Source organism: Phacochoerus africanus, chromosome 8, assembly GCF_016906955.1.
Source record: "Phacochoerus africanus isolate WHEZ1 chromosome 8, ROS_Pafr_v1, whole genome shotgun sequence".
In the NCBI taxonomy this organism is placed as follows: domain Eukaryota; kingdom Metazoa; phylum Chordata; class Mammalia; order Artiodactyla; family Suidae; genus Phacochoerus; species Phacochoerus africanus.
In genome coordinates, this window is record NC_062551.1 from 166,691,133 (window position 1) to 166,706,825 (window position 15,693).

A 15,693-nucleotide genomic window follows, 5' to 3' on the forward strand; every position below is an offset into this window, starting at 1 on the left:
ACAAAGGGACTGCTCCATTCACGTTTTTTTACTAAAGCACCCACACAAGTTTCTGTGCAATGTACAAACACGAGCCGGCCCTGGGGCTACTGCCTTCTTTCTGAGGGGCGGGGGGCAGGAACCCACCTGATCCAAGCCCCACCCACCCCCCATGCAAAGCCCATCCCCAAGATCCCAGGCAGCCACACAGCACCCTCTCTGGTCCCCTCCTGGGGCTGCTCCTCAGCAGGGGGCGCACCAGAGTTTGCCCCCCACAATGTTGAATGTAAAAGGTTTCCCCTCCCCTGGAAGCATGGGGGATCCCCAGGTCTGAGACGTCCCCCTGGAAGCGACACTGCCCCCTAGTCATACCTCCCGCTCTTCCAGGCCCTAGGGGACTCAAGGAGGGGGGAAACTGAGGCACAGAGAGGTGGAGTGACCTGGCCCAGGCCACTCGGTGAGGCAGTGCAGGGGCTGGCCCAGCCCTGACAGTGAAGGGGGCTGGCCTGGGGAAGGAGGAGCAGGAAGAAGGGGTGACCCCAGGGAGGGCCACACTTGAGGGGCCTGCCCAGGATGGAAGCCCCCCAGAGTAGGTTCTGCAATTTCCAGGTGTAGCTGGGGGGGCCTATTGAAGACCCTCAGAAAACAGAGCCCACAGTCTCAGTCCTGGGGGATCCGCCACAGAGCAGCCGCCAGCCAGGCTGTAGGTCAGTCCTCTGGCAGGCAATCCTTGGCACTGGGAGCCTTTGTCCATTGGTGTCAGCCCCGAGGGGGCCATGAGGGGGGCCGCCCAATGTCCACTGTGATATTGGTGAAGAGCGGCTGCCGAGACACCTCCAAGACCTGGTACCTCACTGACCTGATGCCGTCCCGCTTCATGGTCAGCTTCGTGTTTTGAATCTTGGTAAACCTAGATAGGATGGAAGTGGGTCCAGGTCAGGGCTCACCCCCAGACCCAGCAGGGATCACGGGAGCCAAGGTTCATGCCATCCTGGCTTCTCCCAGGGGTACCTCAGTTTCCCCTGCCGTCCCCTCCACCCTCCACCTGCCCGGAGCCCCTTGGCTCTTGCGTCTACCCTCAAAACAGAGAGCTCTTACCCCCTTGAGGCCAGAATCATGACACCCTCACAAATCTCTCATCCCAGACCCAGACCCCAAGGGGCACCCCACAGGCACCTCAAATGCAACAGGTCCTATACCGGGAGCATCATCGTCAGTCCCCGTGCCCATCACCTCTGTGCCACCTTCTTTGCTCCTCATCCTGTATCACTCCATCATCTATTTATTGAGCAATCCCCATGTGCCAGGCCTGCTCGAAGCACCAGACACAGCCACGAATAGGACAGGAAGGTCCCTCCCCTCCCGGCAAGTCTATTCCACTAAGGGAGACAAGCAACAGACAAGGACAATGTCAGCCGTCAGAGTGCTGAGGGACACCGCCTGCCGAGGCAGGGGTGAGCAGGGGACATCAAAGTGACGGCAGGGGACGAGCATCCCCGGCAGAGGTAACGGCACATGCTGACCCCACACTGGAAATGAGAAGCGGCACGGCTGAGCAGCTAGGGCTCGGGGGGCCAAGGGGCGAACCGAGAGTAAGATGAGCTGGGAGGTGAGAGCATGTGTGGGCAGAGGCCTCTCTAAGTCAGAGGAAGCCGTTTTTTTATTCTGTGAGTGAGAAGACACAGGGATTTTTAGCCCAGTTTGGGACGAGGCAGGCACCGGGGACACGAACAATGGAAGGTGGAAGACGGGGGACCCGCTGGGCAGGAGGACAGAGGCTGCGCTGGGGCAGAAGTAAAGGGAAAACCGGACCGGCTCAGATAGGCCTCGGGGTGCCAATGACAGGACCTGCTGATGGTCTGGACATGGAGGGTGAAGGAAGAAGACTCCAGAAGTCCTAGGCCTGAGGCGAAAGCAACGAGGGGGATGAAACTACTGTCCAGAGTTCCTTAAGCCGGAAACATCCTGCCCCCCTGCCGCGTCCCTCCTCCCCCCGCCAAGGCTGACAACACTCCGTGGGGGAGGCATCCAGTCACGTTTTTCCTGAAACAGGACCAGGCCCCTGGCATGTGCTGCCAGAGCTCCGCTCCCACCCCCACCCCAACCATTTTGATCCCCCCTGTCCTTCCGAGCTCAGCTCAGATCCCGGCCCAGGGCCTTCCCGACACTGAGCGCCGCCCCCTCTCGCATGTCCTGAAGCCCCTCTTTGGCCAGCCTGCAGTCCTTCCCCGCTCGCCACGGTTTTGGTTTGATCTGAACTGTGTTTTCGCCAGCTCCCTGGACGCCTGGTGCTCCGTGCTTCAGCCAAACATCAACCACATCAGTGCTGCCACCCCTCTCCCAGCTCGGACACCCTGGCTCCCAGGTCCCTACTGTTCTGGTGGGGGCACCGCGGCCTCACACCCAGCACAGCCCCTGGAGTCCGTGGATCCCTTCGGGCCTGGTCTGCGTCCTCCCGCTCCACCTGCAGCTCTGCCAGCCCTTCACCTGATTCAGACTCAAAGAGTGATCCTTCCAAACCCACACCTGGTCCTTCCATGACTCCCCAGCGCCTCTGGAACAAAAGTGAAACTTCCAATCTGGGATCGGCAGATTCCCCCCTTTCCTTCACTCCCAGGTTTCAGACTGTGACCGCGAGGGGTGTCAGACGCTCGGCATGTACAATGGACGTTCGCATTCCAGACTCCCACGCGAACTACTTCTTTCATCCAGACTGGCCTCCTCCATCAGCCTGGTGAATAGAGCACTGTGCCCAAAGTAGGTGTGCGACAAATATCTGTAGCGTGAGTAACTCTTTTCAAACTCCAGTTTGCCATCGCTTCCTCCAGGAAGCCTCCCACCACCACTCCCTCTTCTGCCAGGACAGCACTTTGTCCTGATCCCCCTGTGCTGTCACTACCTGTCTCCCCCCCAGGATGAACGTCCTGAGGGCTATTGGGACAGGACTGCACTGGGCCCCCTCCCCGCCCTGCCTCTCATACGCCCCCCCCCCCCACCTCGGCCAGCGCCAGACATCCAGCGCTGCTTCCTCCTCCGAGACCGGCCGCCTACTCCCATCGCAGAGGCTCAGCAGTGTCTTTCCACCCCTGCCCCACAGGGCTCAGGCCGCCTTTGTTGGGTCTGCAGGCCCCGGAGGTGTGCCCGAGGCCCGCCATCACTCCTCCTAGCTGCTCTGGCACGAGCCAGGTCTGTGAGGGCACCAAGAGGAATGCCAGCTACCCAGCGATGATTTTGAGCCCTGCCTTTACGTTTCAGCTGCTTCTAGGAATCAGGCCAGGGTGAGAGTCGTCTGGGGGTGAGGCTGAGCTGGGGACTGGGGAACAGGGATCAGGGTGCCAGGAGCATCTCTAGGAGTCGAGGGTCGGGGGCCTGGGGGATCCCCTCTGGGGACCTCTACAGAATAAGGGGCTGGGGTGATTGGGGTCGGGGGGCGCTGGGGGGGTCACCTCTGCGGGTTGGGCTCGTTATGCTTGTCCCGGTCGTGCTTGATCATGCGGTAGCGGCCTATGCGGATGTCTGGGCGCGAGATCTTCATCCCGGTCAGGGAGATCCTGGGGACGGGGACAGCGGGGCTGGAGCGGACACCAGAGAGGGCGAGGCACCCCGGCCAGCGCGTCGGCCGCCCCCCTCCCCCCACCCCCGCACCCGGTCCACTCCCCGCCCTGCTCACCGGTTGAAAATGTCGTCATCCTCGCCACCCCAGCCCCAGTATTCGTTGGGGAAGCCATTGATCCTCAGGAACTGGGCTTTACTCAGGCCCGACACACCTCCAAAGTAGCCGGTATAGGGCAGCCTGGGACATGGAAGAAGGCAGGCGTCGGGGGCCGGGGGGCGGGGGGGGGCCCCGGGGTGAGTCCCGAGGGAGGACCAGAGACAGGGAGGGGGGGCCCCCGGGGCTGGGAGCCGGCGCCTGGGTCCGGCTGCGATGGGAGCCCTCACCGGAAGCCGAACTTGTCCATGGCAATGGCGAAGTGGCGGGGCTGGTCGCCACAGCGGTACAGGTTGCGGTCATCCATGGGGACCAGGTCCACGTCACTGAAGATGAAGCAGTTGTAGGTGGCGTCCTCCTTCAGCGCCTCTAGGAAACCCACGTTGAGCAGCTTGGCCCGGTTGAAGGTGTCCTCCCCATGCTGGGGTTGGTGGAGGCGACAGGTCAGCTCTGGCCTGAGCTGGGAGGCACCTGCCGCTTTGCTGCTGTTCAGAGCGGACCCTGCGGCCCTGGGACTACCCCTGCCCGCCCCATCGTGGCTCTCCCGGACTCCTGAGGTCAGGTCCAGCTCCTTATCTTGGTCCTAGCCTTCCAAGGCCTTTCGCGATTTGGCTCCCGCCTCCTCTCTGGCCACTGCCCCCAGGCCCCAAAGCCCAGCTCTTCTCCATTCCTCCACAAGCCCAAAACAGGCCGCACTCTTTCCTTCTCTTCTTTTTTCTTTTCACAGCCACACCCACAGCATACGGAAGTTCCCAGGTTAGGGGTTGAATCGAGGCTGCAGCCACAGCCACACCGGATTCGAGCTGCTTTCACAAACTATGCTGCAGCTCACGGCAACGCCAAATCCTTAACCCACTGAGCGAGGCCGGGGATCAAACCTGTGGCCTCATGGATACCAGCTGGATTCTTAACCTGCTGAGCCGCAGTGGGAACTCCGCCACCTTCTTTCTTGCCTCCAGACCTTGGTGTCAGCAGTACCCCCTGCTTGGAATGCTCTCCTTCTCCAGTCAAACTCATGTCTGGGAAGGCCTCCCTGGCCAAGCCTCCCCGTCCAGTTTACTTACTCACCCCCAACCCCCACTCCCACCCTGTGCTTCCCTTATGCCAGGGTCCTTTCAAACTGCTGCCTTCCGAGCTCTCCTTTCATTCACTCATTCAAACATGCCCCGGGGCCCTGTACTTGGTGCCAGGCATCTTCTCTGTGCCCGTGAGGACCCCAGAGATGAGCAGCCCTGAGCACACCATTTCCCTACTGAGCGTGTCACGAAGTGAGGTGAACAAAGAACGCCCCCAAATGGCTAAGGTCTAAGACACAGAGACCCCACAGGGACCGAGCCTCCGAGCCTCAGTCACCTGCCCCCTCCGGTTCAGACAGATCCACATTCAAGGCTCCGGGCAGCCTCCGGGACTAGGACGGGACCAGGCTCAATCCACCTGTCTCCCCAACAAAATGACGAGCATGGTGAGCCTGTGGTCCCCAGAGAAATGGGGCTGCGGGGCCATGTCTCCTTGAGGCCGGCCTCCTAGCTCCAAGTTCTGGCCAGAGCAAGGAGGCTTCCATGGAAGAAGCCGGCCCCCGAACCCCTGCTGCAACCCACAGTCTCCAGGATGGAGCCAGAGAGGCTTCTGGAGAAGGGGTCGTCACGTGGGCCCTCTGGAAGGAGAGGAGGAGGAGGTGCCCTGCCCTCCACCAGCCAGGCTGCTCCCCTGGACCCTGAATGGCCCGGCCCCACCTGCTCTTTCCTTCTTCTGGAGCCTTCTCTCCTGCCAGGCCTTGCAGCAACGGTCCATTTTCCCCTGGTTCACCGCCCCTCCCTCCTAACCTCTCTCACCACCGGGGAGCCCTGGGTTCCTCCCACAGGGCTCACACACACGCTCGGTTCTCTCCCATCCAAGGCAAACCGGTCCGCTAGCCACCGCCCCACCTTCTGCCTTCCCTCCTCGGCAGAGGTTTTTGGGTTTTTTATAGAGTTATCTCCAAGTGGCTACCTCCATTTTGTCTAATCTGATTCCTTCTGCAAACCCACTGCAATCTGCCTCCGCCCCCACCATGCCCCTGAAACGGCTCTCGCTGGGCCCACCTTGTTGCTAAATCCACTGGACGCTTCTTGGGCCGCATCCCCGCTCCTCCCCCGGCGGTGCCCGCGCAGCCGCCGCGCCGCCTTCCCGACACTCACTCCCGGGCTTCTGGGACACGGCGCTCTCCTGGGGCTCCTCGAACCTTTCTGGCCAATGCTTGCGGCCTCTGGGGCCGTCTCCTTTCTCCGCCCGTCCCTGGCTTGCTCGCTCTTTCCTCTCCGCTCCCAGCCCACTGGGCAGGCTGGATGAGGCTGGTTTTAGGGACCCCGTCCATACCAGTGCCTTCCAGGCCCCTCTCCCGCTGAGACCTAGCTCCTGGGTCGCATCATCCGTTAACCGCCCGCTCAAGGTCCCTCTGGCATGTCCCCCAGGCACTCAGATCCATCACATGCAGAAAAGAACTCAGAGCGGCACTCCCCAGCCCAGACCTGGCCCGGATCCTGTGTTCCCGTCTCATGCACAGGTGCAGCCATCCCCACCGCGAACAGCCAAGACAGGAACCCTCGTGGTGTCCCGGCGTCTCCCTTTGCTTCCTCTCCGCCTCTTGTGTCACATCTCCCCCTCATCTGCACGACTCCTGCCTGACTCACAGGCACGTTCACCATCTTCCTCCTGAGCATCGGAGCCTTTTCCCAACCGGTCCCTCTGCCTCCAGGCTCCCCCCGCCCCATCCTCCACGTGCCGTCAAAGCAATCTTTCTAACAAGCCAACACACACCGTATTCCCTCCTTGCAACCTCACAAGGGTGCCCCGTCACCCTCAGGCTGGACTCCACCCCATCAGGCTGGAACTCAACTGCTTCTGCCGCCTCCTGAGATCCTGCTGGAGTTGGCCTCCGCCAGCACCTCCAGCCTCGACTTTGCCACCCTCCCTGCCTGTTGCACCTCGCCCCTCTGCTGACAGCTCCTGGACTCGAGACCAGGTCTCCGGGTCCCTGTGACTACAATGCGTCCCTCCCCTGGTCCCTCCGCCGGCTCGTGCCTGTGCCTCCCTCAAGACCCATCTCGATCATTGCTTCCCCACCCGGGGCTGAACGAGACCGCCTGGCCGTGCCAGAGCCCCCTGCTCCCGCTCCAGTCACACGCCATCGTCCTGAGGACTAAAGATATTCCAGCTCAAGTCTGCGAATTCTCTATGGGAAAGAGGGCCTGTATCAGATCCTTTCCAAGCCCCAGCAGCCAGGCTGGGCCCATGGCAGGGCTTAGAGGCTAAGCGGGCTGCCTGGACCTCAGCCATGCTCAGCACGCGGCCCTCGGGCAGACGTGATCCCTCGCTCAGCGTCTGACTCTCCCTCTGCTCGGGGGCCCCCAGCAGCTCAGAGCCAGCATAGCCTAAGCCGCCGCCACCAAGGGGCAGGGCCCGCCAAGGCTAGGCAGTGGCGCTCCTTCCCATCGAGGCTCTGCACACACCTCGGCACACCAGTGTTCACACACGCACTCCTCTGAACACACACGCAAACGTGTCTGGGCACACGCTGACCTACGTGTACACCACACAACCAGAGGGGCACAAGCACCCACAAATGGCCCAAGCCCATGGGTGCATCAAGACCTCGGGCCCCTCACCCGCAGGTGCTCAGGGGTTCTCTGGCGGCCACGGGCCACGCACCTGGTTGATGACGTAGATGCCGTAGCGGAGCCGCTGCCGTCTGAGGATGGGGTGCAGGTAGTGGAGCCAGTAGCGCAGGTGATGCTCCCGGTGCCGAAAGGGGATGATGACGGCCACCGTCTGGGCTGGCGTGCAGTCGGGTGGGGTGTAGCGACCGCCCAGGAGCACGCTTGGGTTCTCCCTCTGCACCCGCTCCAGGGGCATGGGCGAGGTGAACTCGATCAGCAGTCGGCCCACTGCAGGCAGGAATCAGGCCTTCCTCAAACCGGGGACACCCGCCCTCTCCCTCCACCTGGGGTGGGCAAGCGAACCCCGGGACACACCCAGACCCTCCCCGAGTCCCCAGTCCTCCGCCCGCCCCGAGAGGCAAGCCCTCCCACGCCGGCTCACCCAGGCCAGGAGGTGAGTCAGGGCAGGGCGGCAGAACAGGAGCCGTGGGGCCAGGCCGGCCGCTGGGAGCCTCGGGGAGCCCGGAGCTGGGGGCAGTGGCGTTGGGCCGAGAATAGTTGGTGCTGCTGCTGGCCGTCGGGTGGAGCGCCCGGGCGGGGCCGCGCGCACTGAAGCGGCTGAAGAAGGCCAAGTGCTGGGCGTAGACGTCAAAGTAGAGGATGACGGCCACGAGGAAGTGCAGCAGGCAGAGAAGGAGCACGGCCTTGCAGACGCGCTCCAGCGTCACCCCCAGCAGCCTGCTCATCACGCAGGCGGCCGCCGGCCCATCCAGTGGGCCCGGGCATCCGGCTGCCGGCCTGAGCAGGGGCGGGAGAGAAAGAGACCCAGCAGTCAGGGCCGGGGGCGCAAAGCCACCCACCCCCGTCCTGCCCACTGCTCATGCTCTTCGACGGGCACCTTCACACTTACCTGCTCACACCTTTGCACACTCACCAAGTTGCATCCGACCTGCAACCAGCCACACAGACACAGCCCTTGGCAACTCACGACTCAAGCATCTTCACACCACTGAGTGCTTACCCACACACGCTTTCCTCCTCATCCTCATCGACACACACACACACACACACACACACACACACGCACACACAGCCTTACCCGCCCTCACGCTCAGGCACATGCCCTTGTTGCACGACTTTAAACCCTCCCACCAAGGATTCCCTGGAACTGGACATGTGACCTCTGCTCGCCGCGGTTCCTACCTGAACACGGAAACACACTTACATACAGACTCACGTGTGTTCTCTCTGCCCCAGAGAACGAAAGCCCCACAGGCCAGCATCCTCAGCCCGGGATTCACGGACTGGGGGTGGGGGACCATTGACTGAGCACCTACCATGAGCACTTTCACTCAAGACACAGAGTACGTTCGTTTAGTCCTCCCAGGACCACGGTGGGCAGGGGTTTGGTTGGACAGGTCCGGGTGGCAAGCAGGCCGGGCCATCTGGGACCCAGCCGGGAGGGGCCCTCAGCATCTAGGTGGCCCGAATTTGCACAAGACCTTTACGGATCCTTCCCCTCTGGAGCAAGAGGTCAAAATACAAGGTGGGGCATGGGGGTACCCCTTCCCTAAGACCTCAAGGATTGAGATGAACTTTCTGGGGCCTGCCTAGCACTTCTGGTTCTGATTCCCATAAGGGCGAACGCGTGGACCCTGGAGGCACTATGTTAAGCGGGGGTCTTGCCTGGGCCATGGCTCTAACTGTGGTTCCAACACAGCAGCAACACTTCTGGGGGCACTTCTGGCAGTGCTGCAGAGAGCGGGGTGCATCTCACGCACGGTTCCACAGCAGCACACAACCACAGACACCCTGGGTCCCAGCTAGAGTCACCGGCACTCAGACACACAGAGAACTACATAGAGAGCCACAGACACGCCCGGGTGACAATAACAGTAAGGCACAAACAAAGCCGCCGCTCCTGGCTTTTACAGTCATCCAGACAGGCTCCCAGGCAGCTCTCAACACCACGTGCAAACACTCCCACCCCTCCCTCGGGGGGGGGGGCGGGGGGGCCGGGGTTCTGGGTCAGGCTGCCCGCTAGGCTTCGAGGTGCGTCTGGGCGGGGCTGGAAGGCTGAGTGGCCAGAACACGTGGCACCCTGGGACCGGGAGGCAGCAAAGACCCGGTGGGTGTGGAGCCTGGGGGTGGGGGGCGTGGATGGCGGAGAGGATGTGTGTGGGGGGGGCGAGGCAAAGGGGCAACGTGAGTGGGGCACCTCCCCATGCCAGGAGGCTGGGGAGAGCGAGGACAACAAGGGAGGCTGGCTGGGGGTGGGCAGAGGAGCCCGGTGGTTGGGGGCGGGGTGGGGGGGGGGAGGAAGAGCCGAGGGATGGGGGGTAGGGTGGGGTGAGGCCAGGCCAGGGTCTGGCCGCCAGCGCCTCTCGCTCGGTCCTGGGCGGGGACCTCGGGGTCGCGGTCCGGGCGCCCCTCGCGGGGCGGGGTCTGGAATCCCGGGGCCCGGGGTCCGGGGCTGGGGGCCGCGCGCGTCCCCTTCTCACCCGGCAATCGGGGCTCAGCAGGGGGCGCCGCTCCGGCTTGGGCTGGGTTCCGGGATCCGGCGGCTGCGGACGGCTCCGTCCCCCATGGCCCGGCCCCGCCGCCTCCCGCCGCCCGGTCAGCGGCCCCCGCGGCCCCGGGGCCGCCTCCCGCCGCCGCCGCCGCCGCCGCGGGCCATGGAGCCGAGCCGCCCCGGGGGGCAGGGCGGGGGCCGGGCGGCCGGGCAGACCAACGGACCGGCGGACCGATGGACCACAGCGCCGCCGCCTCCCTCCCGCGCTACGGCGCCTCGGAGGGGCAGGCCCGGCCGGCGCGCCCGCGCGCGCGTCCCCGCGGCCCCCGCCTCCAGCGCGCCCGCACCCGCGGCGCGCCCCCGACGCCTGCCCCTGCCCGCGGCGGAGCGAGGCGGAGCGAAGGCACCGCGGGGACCGGGGACCGGAGAGGGGCGGGAGGAACTGATCGGGCTCATCCAAGGGACTGGATTCGAGCTCCGAAGCGGAGAGGGTGCGGATGGGCCAAACCCATTCGGAGGAAGGGGGCGGCGGGTCTGGTCCGGGTTGGAGCGCGAACTCGGCCAAAGAAGGGCAGCTGCAAGTTCGGCAGAGCCGCCTCGCGCAGGGAGGTCGGGGATCTGTCAACTCATGGCAAGGGCACGATGAAAGGTCCGCCCGCGGCGAGGGCGGCTAGTTGGACAAGACACTTCAGTGGTGTGGACCGAGTGTGCGGCAGGGGCTTCCAGGGTAACAGGAGGTCGGGGAAAAGGTTGGACAGGAGCCGGCGGGGCTGGACAGGGCCCTAGGAACAAGGGGCCAAACTCGTCCCTGGCAGCTTGGATGTGGCTGGGCTGGGTGGAAGCAAATGACTGTGTTCCAAGCCCCACAGGGCAGAAGTATGGATGCCTGAGGGGAGCCAGCTAATAGATGGGGCCAACTGGGGCTGAGCTGACAAGAGCCCTGAGGGCATGGGGCTCGGAAGACACCTACTTCCCGCACCCATCACCTGAGCCCACATCCCCCGACTCCCTCCTTCCCTTCAAAAAGATGTTCAGAGCTAGAGTCCTCAGCCCAGAAGCCCTCCCTCCCCGCCCAGGAGCCTGCTCTGTCCTGAGCAGAGACAGTGTCTCTGAGGTGCTGAGTTGGCAAGAGGCTGGCCTGAAGTTGAGGCCTACAGGCCTGTTTACCCTTCCTCTGTGAGAGGTGGCGAAGGAGGACCACAGACCAGCAGTGACCCAGACAAATGCCACGTTTATTTCACAAACACTGGGAAGACGGGGTGGAGGTGGAGGCGGGACACAGGTACCAAGCTGCACATGGTCATGGGCGGCCCACTCCCCACACTGAGGATCCAGCCAGGCATTGCCTCCAAGTCGACAGGCAGCAAGAAGTGAGTGCAGGGAGGGCCCTGGACCCCAAGCCCCCTGAAAGCCTGAGGGGCACAGCTCCAGCTGTCTCAGGAGAACCACAAATAAATAAGAGTGAGGCACGGCCCCACCCACACAGGCCATCTAATCGCCCATCTTCACTCTGGAGGTCTGCAAAAGAGGAACAGGAAAAATCAGGCAGGGACAGAAAAACAGATTAGACAATGACAAATGACCAAAGATCAGACAATGCAAACCCATGGCAGGAAAGGACAGATACTGCAGATGGATAACTGTCACAAATACAGAGAAACAGGGACACTCAAGCAACTACAGAGTTTGGCTGCAGGACAGACAGACGGAGAGAAGGGGCACATGGACACTGCTTGTCACCAAAAGTCAACCCAGGCAGCATCCAGAGTCACACTCAGACCCTTCGTCTGGTCCTCAGCTACATCCACACACTGTTGAACAAGTAAGACACACAACACCTCAGACATGCTGTCTCACCGACAGCGGAGTCACACACACCGAAACAGACAGACCCAGACCAGATCCCGACCTGGTCTAGACTGCAGGGAGACAGGGAAAATAGCAAAACAGGAAAAGAGCGGCTAAATCTTTCATTTACGGACACAACACAGCGGAGGAAAAAAGCTGTCGGCGACAGCAAGTTGGAGACAGAAACAAAAGGAAAGCTTCAAACGGGAAAAGCAGACGATGGGACGGAGAGGAGCAGCTCTTCGAGTGCTGTGGTCACAGATGGAGGAGGGAAGAAGGGTGGGGTTGGGCTGGGGAGGGGGCAGAGGCTCCCCGGGGGGCTCAGCACCTGAAGGATTGCGACGATGACCCCGAAGAGGCCAATGGCACTGCCAAAGATCTCCACGATGAGAATCTTCACGAAGAGGCTGGGGTTCTGCGCATCAGCCAGGGCAGCTCCACTGCCCACGATGCCCACACAGACGCCGCAGAAGAGGTTGGACAGGCCCACTGTGAGGCCAGCCCCAAACATGGAGTATCCTGGAGGCATGAGAAGGGAGCACTGAGGCCCGGTCAGACACACAAGGAGAGACGGGGGCAAAGACCCCACAAGGACTAATGGGGCCAGCCACCAGCCCAACTCTGCAAAGCAGGCCAGAGGAGGTGAGAGAAGATCAAAGGGAGGCGTCTCAGCTGGGGCGTGTATGGGAGGAGGAAGCATCTGTGAAGCCCCAGCTTTGTGTCTTCACCCACACCCACCTACCTGCGTGGTAGTTTCGATGGCCGATGGCCTTGGGGTCAGTAGCACTGAAAGGCTGAGGAAGGCAGAGAAGACATCAGAAACCAACCCCTACTCCACTCCTCCTGCCCCACCATCATTTGGCAACACACAGAACACACTGGAACGGACGCCCCCCCCCAACTGGTCCTCCATACCTCAGCCATGTTGCTGATGACAATTGCCATGATGATGCCGTAGATGGCCACAGCCTCACAGAAGATGATGCTGGTGGTTGGACCGGGTGGTTCAGGGGGTGTGAAGGAGAAAGAGATGAGAAAGAAACCAAGCTTCCTCCCTGGAGGCTCCAGCCACCTCTCTCCCGCGGACATCCCACCCCATCACGAGGCTGGTCAGGAGCAGTATTCATGCAGGTCAAACACACAGGTAGCTCCCAACGCACTTGCTGCTGACCAAGTTACGAGGGTCCTGCACTTACCTGACCAGGTTCTTGGTCTTGATCCTGGGGGCCTTCACCCCTCCCCCAATGATGGAAGAGCCAGTAATATAAATGCCCCTGGCGGATGGATAAGAAACCAATGTGCAAAGCCCAAACGTGTCATTGCCCCCAAGATGACTAAGAACCCAATGACACCACCTGCTGTGATTCAGCCCCTCCCCTCATCCCACAGCTCCAACACTCACCACGCTGCCCCAACCACAGACAGGGAGATAGCCAGGCCGATGCCTAGGTTTGACCACATGAAGGGGGAAGTCTCGGTCAAGAACCTGGGGTGCAGACAGAGGGGGAAGGCAATTCAGTGCTGGTGGAAAAGCGGCACAAAATCCACCCCTGCCCCCTCTTCCAACCCCCTCAGTCCTAGAAGTGGAGACAAAACACTTCATATCTCCCAAAAGTCCACATCCCAGGCAGCTGGGGGGTGGGGTGGGGTGGAGGAGGCGGGTAGGGGCTCAGATCAGAGAAGGCAGGCTGCCAAGAAGCTCCGAGGGGAATCATCTCCCTTACCATGCCACGTCGAAGCGGAAGCCCAAGTCAAAAATGGTGTAGCAGATTCCTGGAGCAGTGAGAAAAAAGGGGTTAGGGGCTGCTCTCTAGAGAGAAGATCCCCAACTTAGGCACGAAGTTGCTGCCCGGCTCATGGGCTACCTCCCCCCAGGTCTGCCCACACCAACGTCAAGGGAGAGTCCTCTGGCTGGCCCCACGGGGCAGCACGGCGGTCTCCAAAGCTCCTCTGCTCAGGCTTCCCTTTTCTGCCCCTCCCCTTCTAACCTATCTCTGTGACACCACCTCCTAGACCCTTCAAGGGCAGCCACCGGCAGGTCTGAATACCCTAGAGGAGGGGAGGGACCACGAGCTCTGGCCAGGCCCCACCAGATCCAGCCAGCCTAGTCCCAGCCGCCGTTTACCCAACAAGCTGCGGGTGGAGCGGAGGGCAAGACGACCGGAAAAAGAGGAACTGGAGCAGCCGGCTCGCGACCCAAGCCGGCCGGTCAGGAGCAAGATAAGGACGACCGACGGCAGGGAGCCGGGGAGAAGGGCGGCAGCGACAGAAAGGAACCAGGGCTGCGCGCGGTCCCCACCGAGCCCCGCCCGCGCCCCTCCTCAAGCAGCTGGAGATCCGGGCCTCCCCGGCCGGGGTCAGAGGCCCGGACAGGCGCGAGACAAGTCCCGGAGCCTGGGGTACAGAGCCCGCGCCCGGGCCCAACATTCCAGGACTCCACCTCTCCACTGGGCTCCAGCCGGGCCCGGCTCGGCCCGAGGCCGGCCCCGCCCGCCGGGACCCGGCCTCACCCACAACGAGCAGGCAGGCCCAGAAGGCCACGAAGACCCCGGAGTAGAGCAGCACCAGCCCCGTCATGGCGGCAACGACGGCGGGGCTCGGCTCGAGGGGGCCGGAGATAGAACGGCGTCCCGGCGTCCACCGTCCGCCCCGCAGTCCGTCGGCCCGCCCCGCACAGTCACCTGAGTCGCCCACGTGACGGGCCGGAGCCACGTGACCCCACGCCGGGCCCAGCGCCTTGGTGACGCCGGAAATTCGGGCGCAGAGGATTGTGGTGGTTGTAGTCTCACGGCCCTCAGGGGGTGGACGCCCTGCCTCCTGAGGACCTCGACCTCGGCCTGGCCGTTCCGTCTCGCATGTCTGCACACCTCCTCCTTCTCCGCCCCGACTCTCGCTGGTCTACACCACAGCCACAGCAACGTGGGATCCCAGTCGCGTCTGCGACCTACACCACAGCTCACGGCAACGGCCGGATCCTTAACCCACTGAGCAAGGCCAGGGTTCGAACCCACAACCTCATCGTTCCTAGTCGGATTCGTTAACCACTACTGAGCCACGATGGGAACTCCCCCAGTTGTTTTGTTTGTTTGTTTGTTTTCTTTTTGGCCGTCCTACAGGCATGTGAAATTCCCAGATCGGGGATCAGATCCTAGCCACAGTTGCAAGGTCAGACCCCTTTAACCCGACTCTGCTGGTCGGGGGGGATAGAACCTGTGTCCTGACACCGCAGAGACGCTGCTGACCCCATTGCACCACAGTGGGAACTCAAGGCCAACACCAGTTGGTCCTCAGATACCATTCTAACAGGAAGCCTTCCCCAGCCAGAGGCAGGGTCCCGCGCCTGCTCTGGGTTCCCCTGCCACCCTGGCAAGCCTTATGAAACTTCAGGAAGATCATATCACTCTCTTTAAAATACCTCCGTGAATCCCATTTCCCCCGGAATAAAAGCCACAGTCCTTAATGGTGGCCTTCTAGGCCTCTGCCAATGGGGCTTCTTACCGGACTTCGTCTCCTAATGCTTCCCTACTAATTGTCTCCTCTGGCTGCAGGCTGTCTCCAGGCTGTTCTTTGAACCTGCCAGTCAGACCCTTGTGGCATTGCACTTGTTCCGTCTGCTTCCCCTCATCATCCGTGTGGCTCACTCTTCGCTTGCCGTCAGAAGGCCTTCTCTGACCATCTCGTTTAATACTGCAGCCCCTTCTCCCTCACACTCCTTCCCAGCTTCCGGTTTCTCCATAGCCCTTATCACCATTCTGCCCACTAAGTGTTTGTTAGTGTCTGTCTCCTGCACCATGAGACTGGAGAACGTAAACACCACAAAAGGATTCCTGAGCTCGCTGCTGGGCTTCCAGTGCTTGGCACACAGTGTGTGCTCGATACCTATGTGAAGACCCCATGACTGATGCCCACCTTGTCCCAGTTACCGTGGTCAGTGTACAGAACTGCCTCTACTAGCAGGCTGGGCAGTCCCAGCGGCCCAAGAGCACACCTCCCAGTTCACCTACAACACC

The 15,693-nt window shown here is 62.1% G+C and overlaps 2 protein-coding genes across 5 annotated transcripts; both read right to left on the reverse strand.

Moving 5' to 3' along the window:
* Positions 1-13: 13 nt before the first annotated feature.
* On the reverse strand, positions 14-10,121 carry B4GALT2 (beta-1,4-galactosyltransferase 2). Of its 4 annotated transcripts, none has more exons than XR_007136191.1 (8): positions 9,825-9,974; positions 7,766-8,121; positions 7,376-7,611; positions 3,919-4,109; positions 3,650-3,772; positions 3,426-3,530; positions 2,506-2,755; positions 850-889 (listed from the first exon to the last, which is right to left on the reverse strand). XR_007136191.1 is itself a non-coding variant. In XM_047789349.1 (7 exons), exons 2-7 carry the CDS (start codon positions 8,067-8,069, stop codon positions 739-741), a joined length of 1,110 nt encoding a protein of 369 aa, XP_047645305.1. In that variant the 5' UTR covers positions 8,070-8,121; positions 9,825-10,121; the 3' UTR covers positions 14-738. The 4 variants fall into 4 exon arrangements, 2 of the variants coding, with proteins under 2 accessions (XP_047645305.1, XP_047645307.1); XR_007136190.1 differs by lacking the exon at positions 850-889 and adding an exon at positions 1,600-1,882; XM_047789349.1 differs by lacking the exon at positions 2,506-2,755 and having other exon boundaries at positions 14-889; positions 9,825-10,121.
* Positions 10,122-11,046: 925 nt separating this feature from the next.
* On the reverse strand, positions 11,047-14,375 carry ATP6V0B (ATPase H+ transporting V0 subunit b). The gene is made up of 8 exons (XM_047789352.1): positions 14,194-14,375; positions 13,408-13,456; positions 13,086-13,169; positions 12,880-12,957; positions 12,599-12,668; positions 12,426-12,477; positions 12,012-12,202; positions 11,047-11,353 (listed from the first exon to the last, which is right to left on the reverse strand). Exons 1-8 carry the CDS (start codon positions 14,258-14,260, stop codon positions 11,327-11,329), a joined length of 618 nt encoding a protein of 205 aa, XP_047645308.1. The 5' UTR covers positions 14,261-14,375; the 3' UTR covers positions 11,047-11,326.
* Between the last annotated feature and the right edge of the window lie 1,318 nt (positions 14,376-15,693).

Coding starts and splice junctions, on each gene's coding strand:
- B4GALT2 (XM_047789349.1), bottom strand. CDS start 8,069: ATGAGCAGGCTGCTGGGGGTGACGCTGGAGCGCGTCTGCAAGGCCGTG. Junction 7,612..7,765: donor TGACTCACCTCCTGGCCTGG/GTGAGCCGGCGT, acceptor TCCTGCCTGCAG/TGGGCCGACTGCTGATCGAG. Junction 3,531..3,649: donor GATGACGACATTTTCAACCG/GTGAGCAGGGCG, acceptor CCCCGTCCCCAG/GATCTCCCTGACCGGGATGA.
- ATP6V0B (XM_047789352.1), bottom strand. CDS start 14,260: ATGACGGGGCTGGTGCTGCTCTACTCCGGGGTCTTCGTGGCCTTCTGG. Junction 12,669..12,879: donor AAGACCAAGAACCTGGTCAG/GTAAGTGCAGGA, acceptor TCCAACCACCAG/CATCATCTTCTGTGAGGCTG. Junction 12,478..12,598: donor TCATCAGCAACATGGCTGAG/GTATGGAGGACC, acceptor TGCCTTCCTCAG/CCTTTCAGTGCTACTGACCC.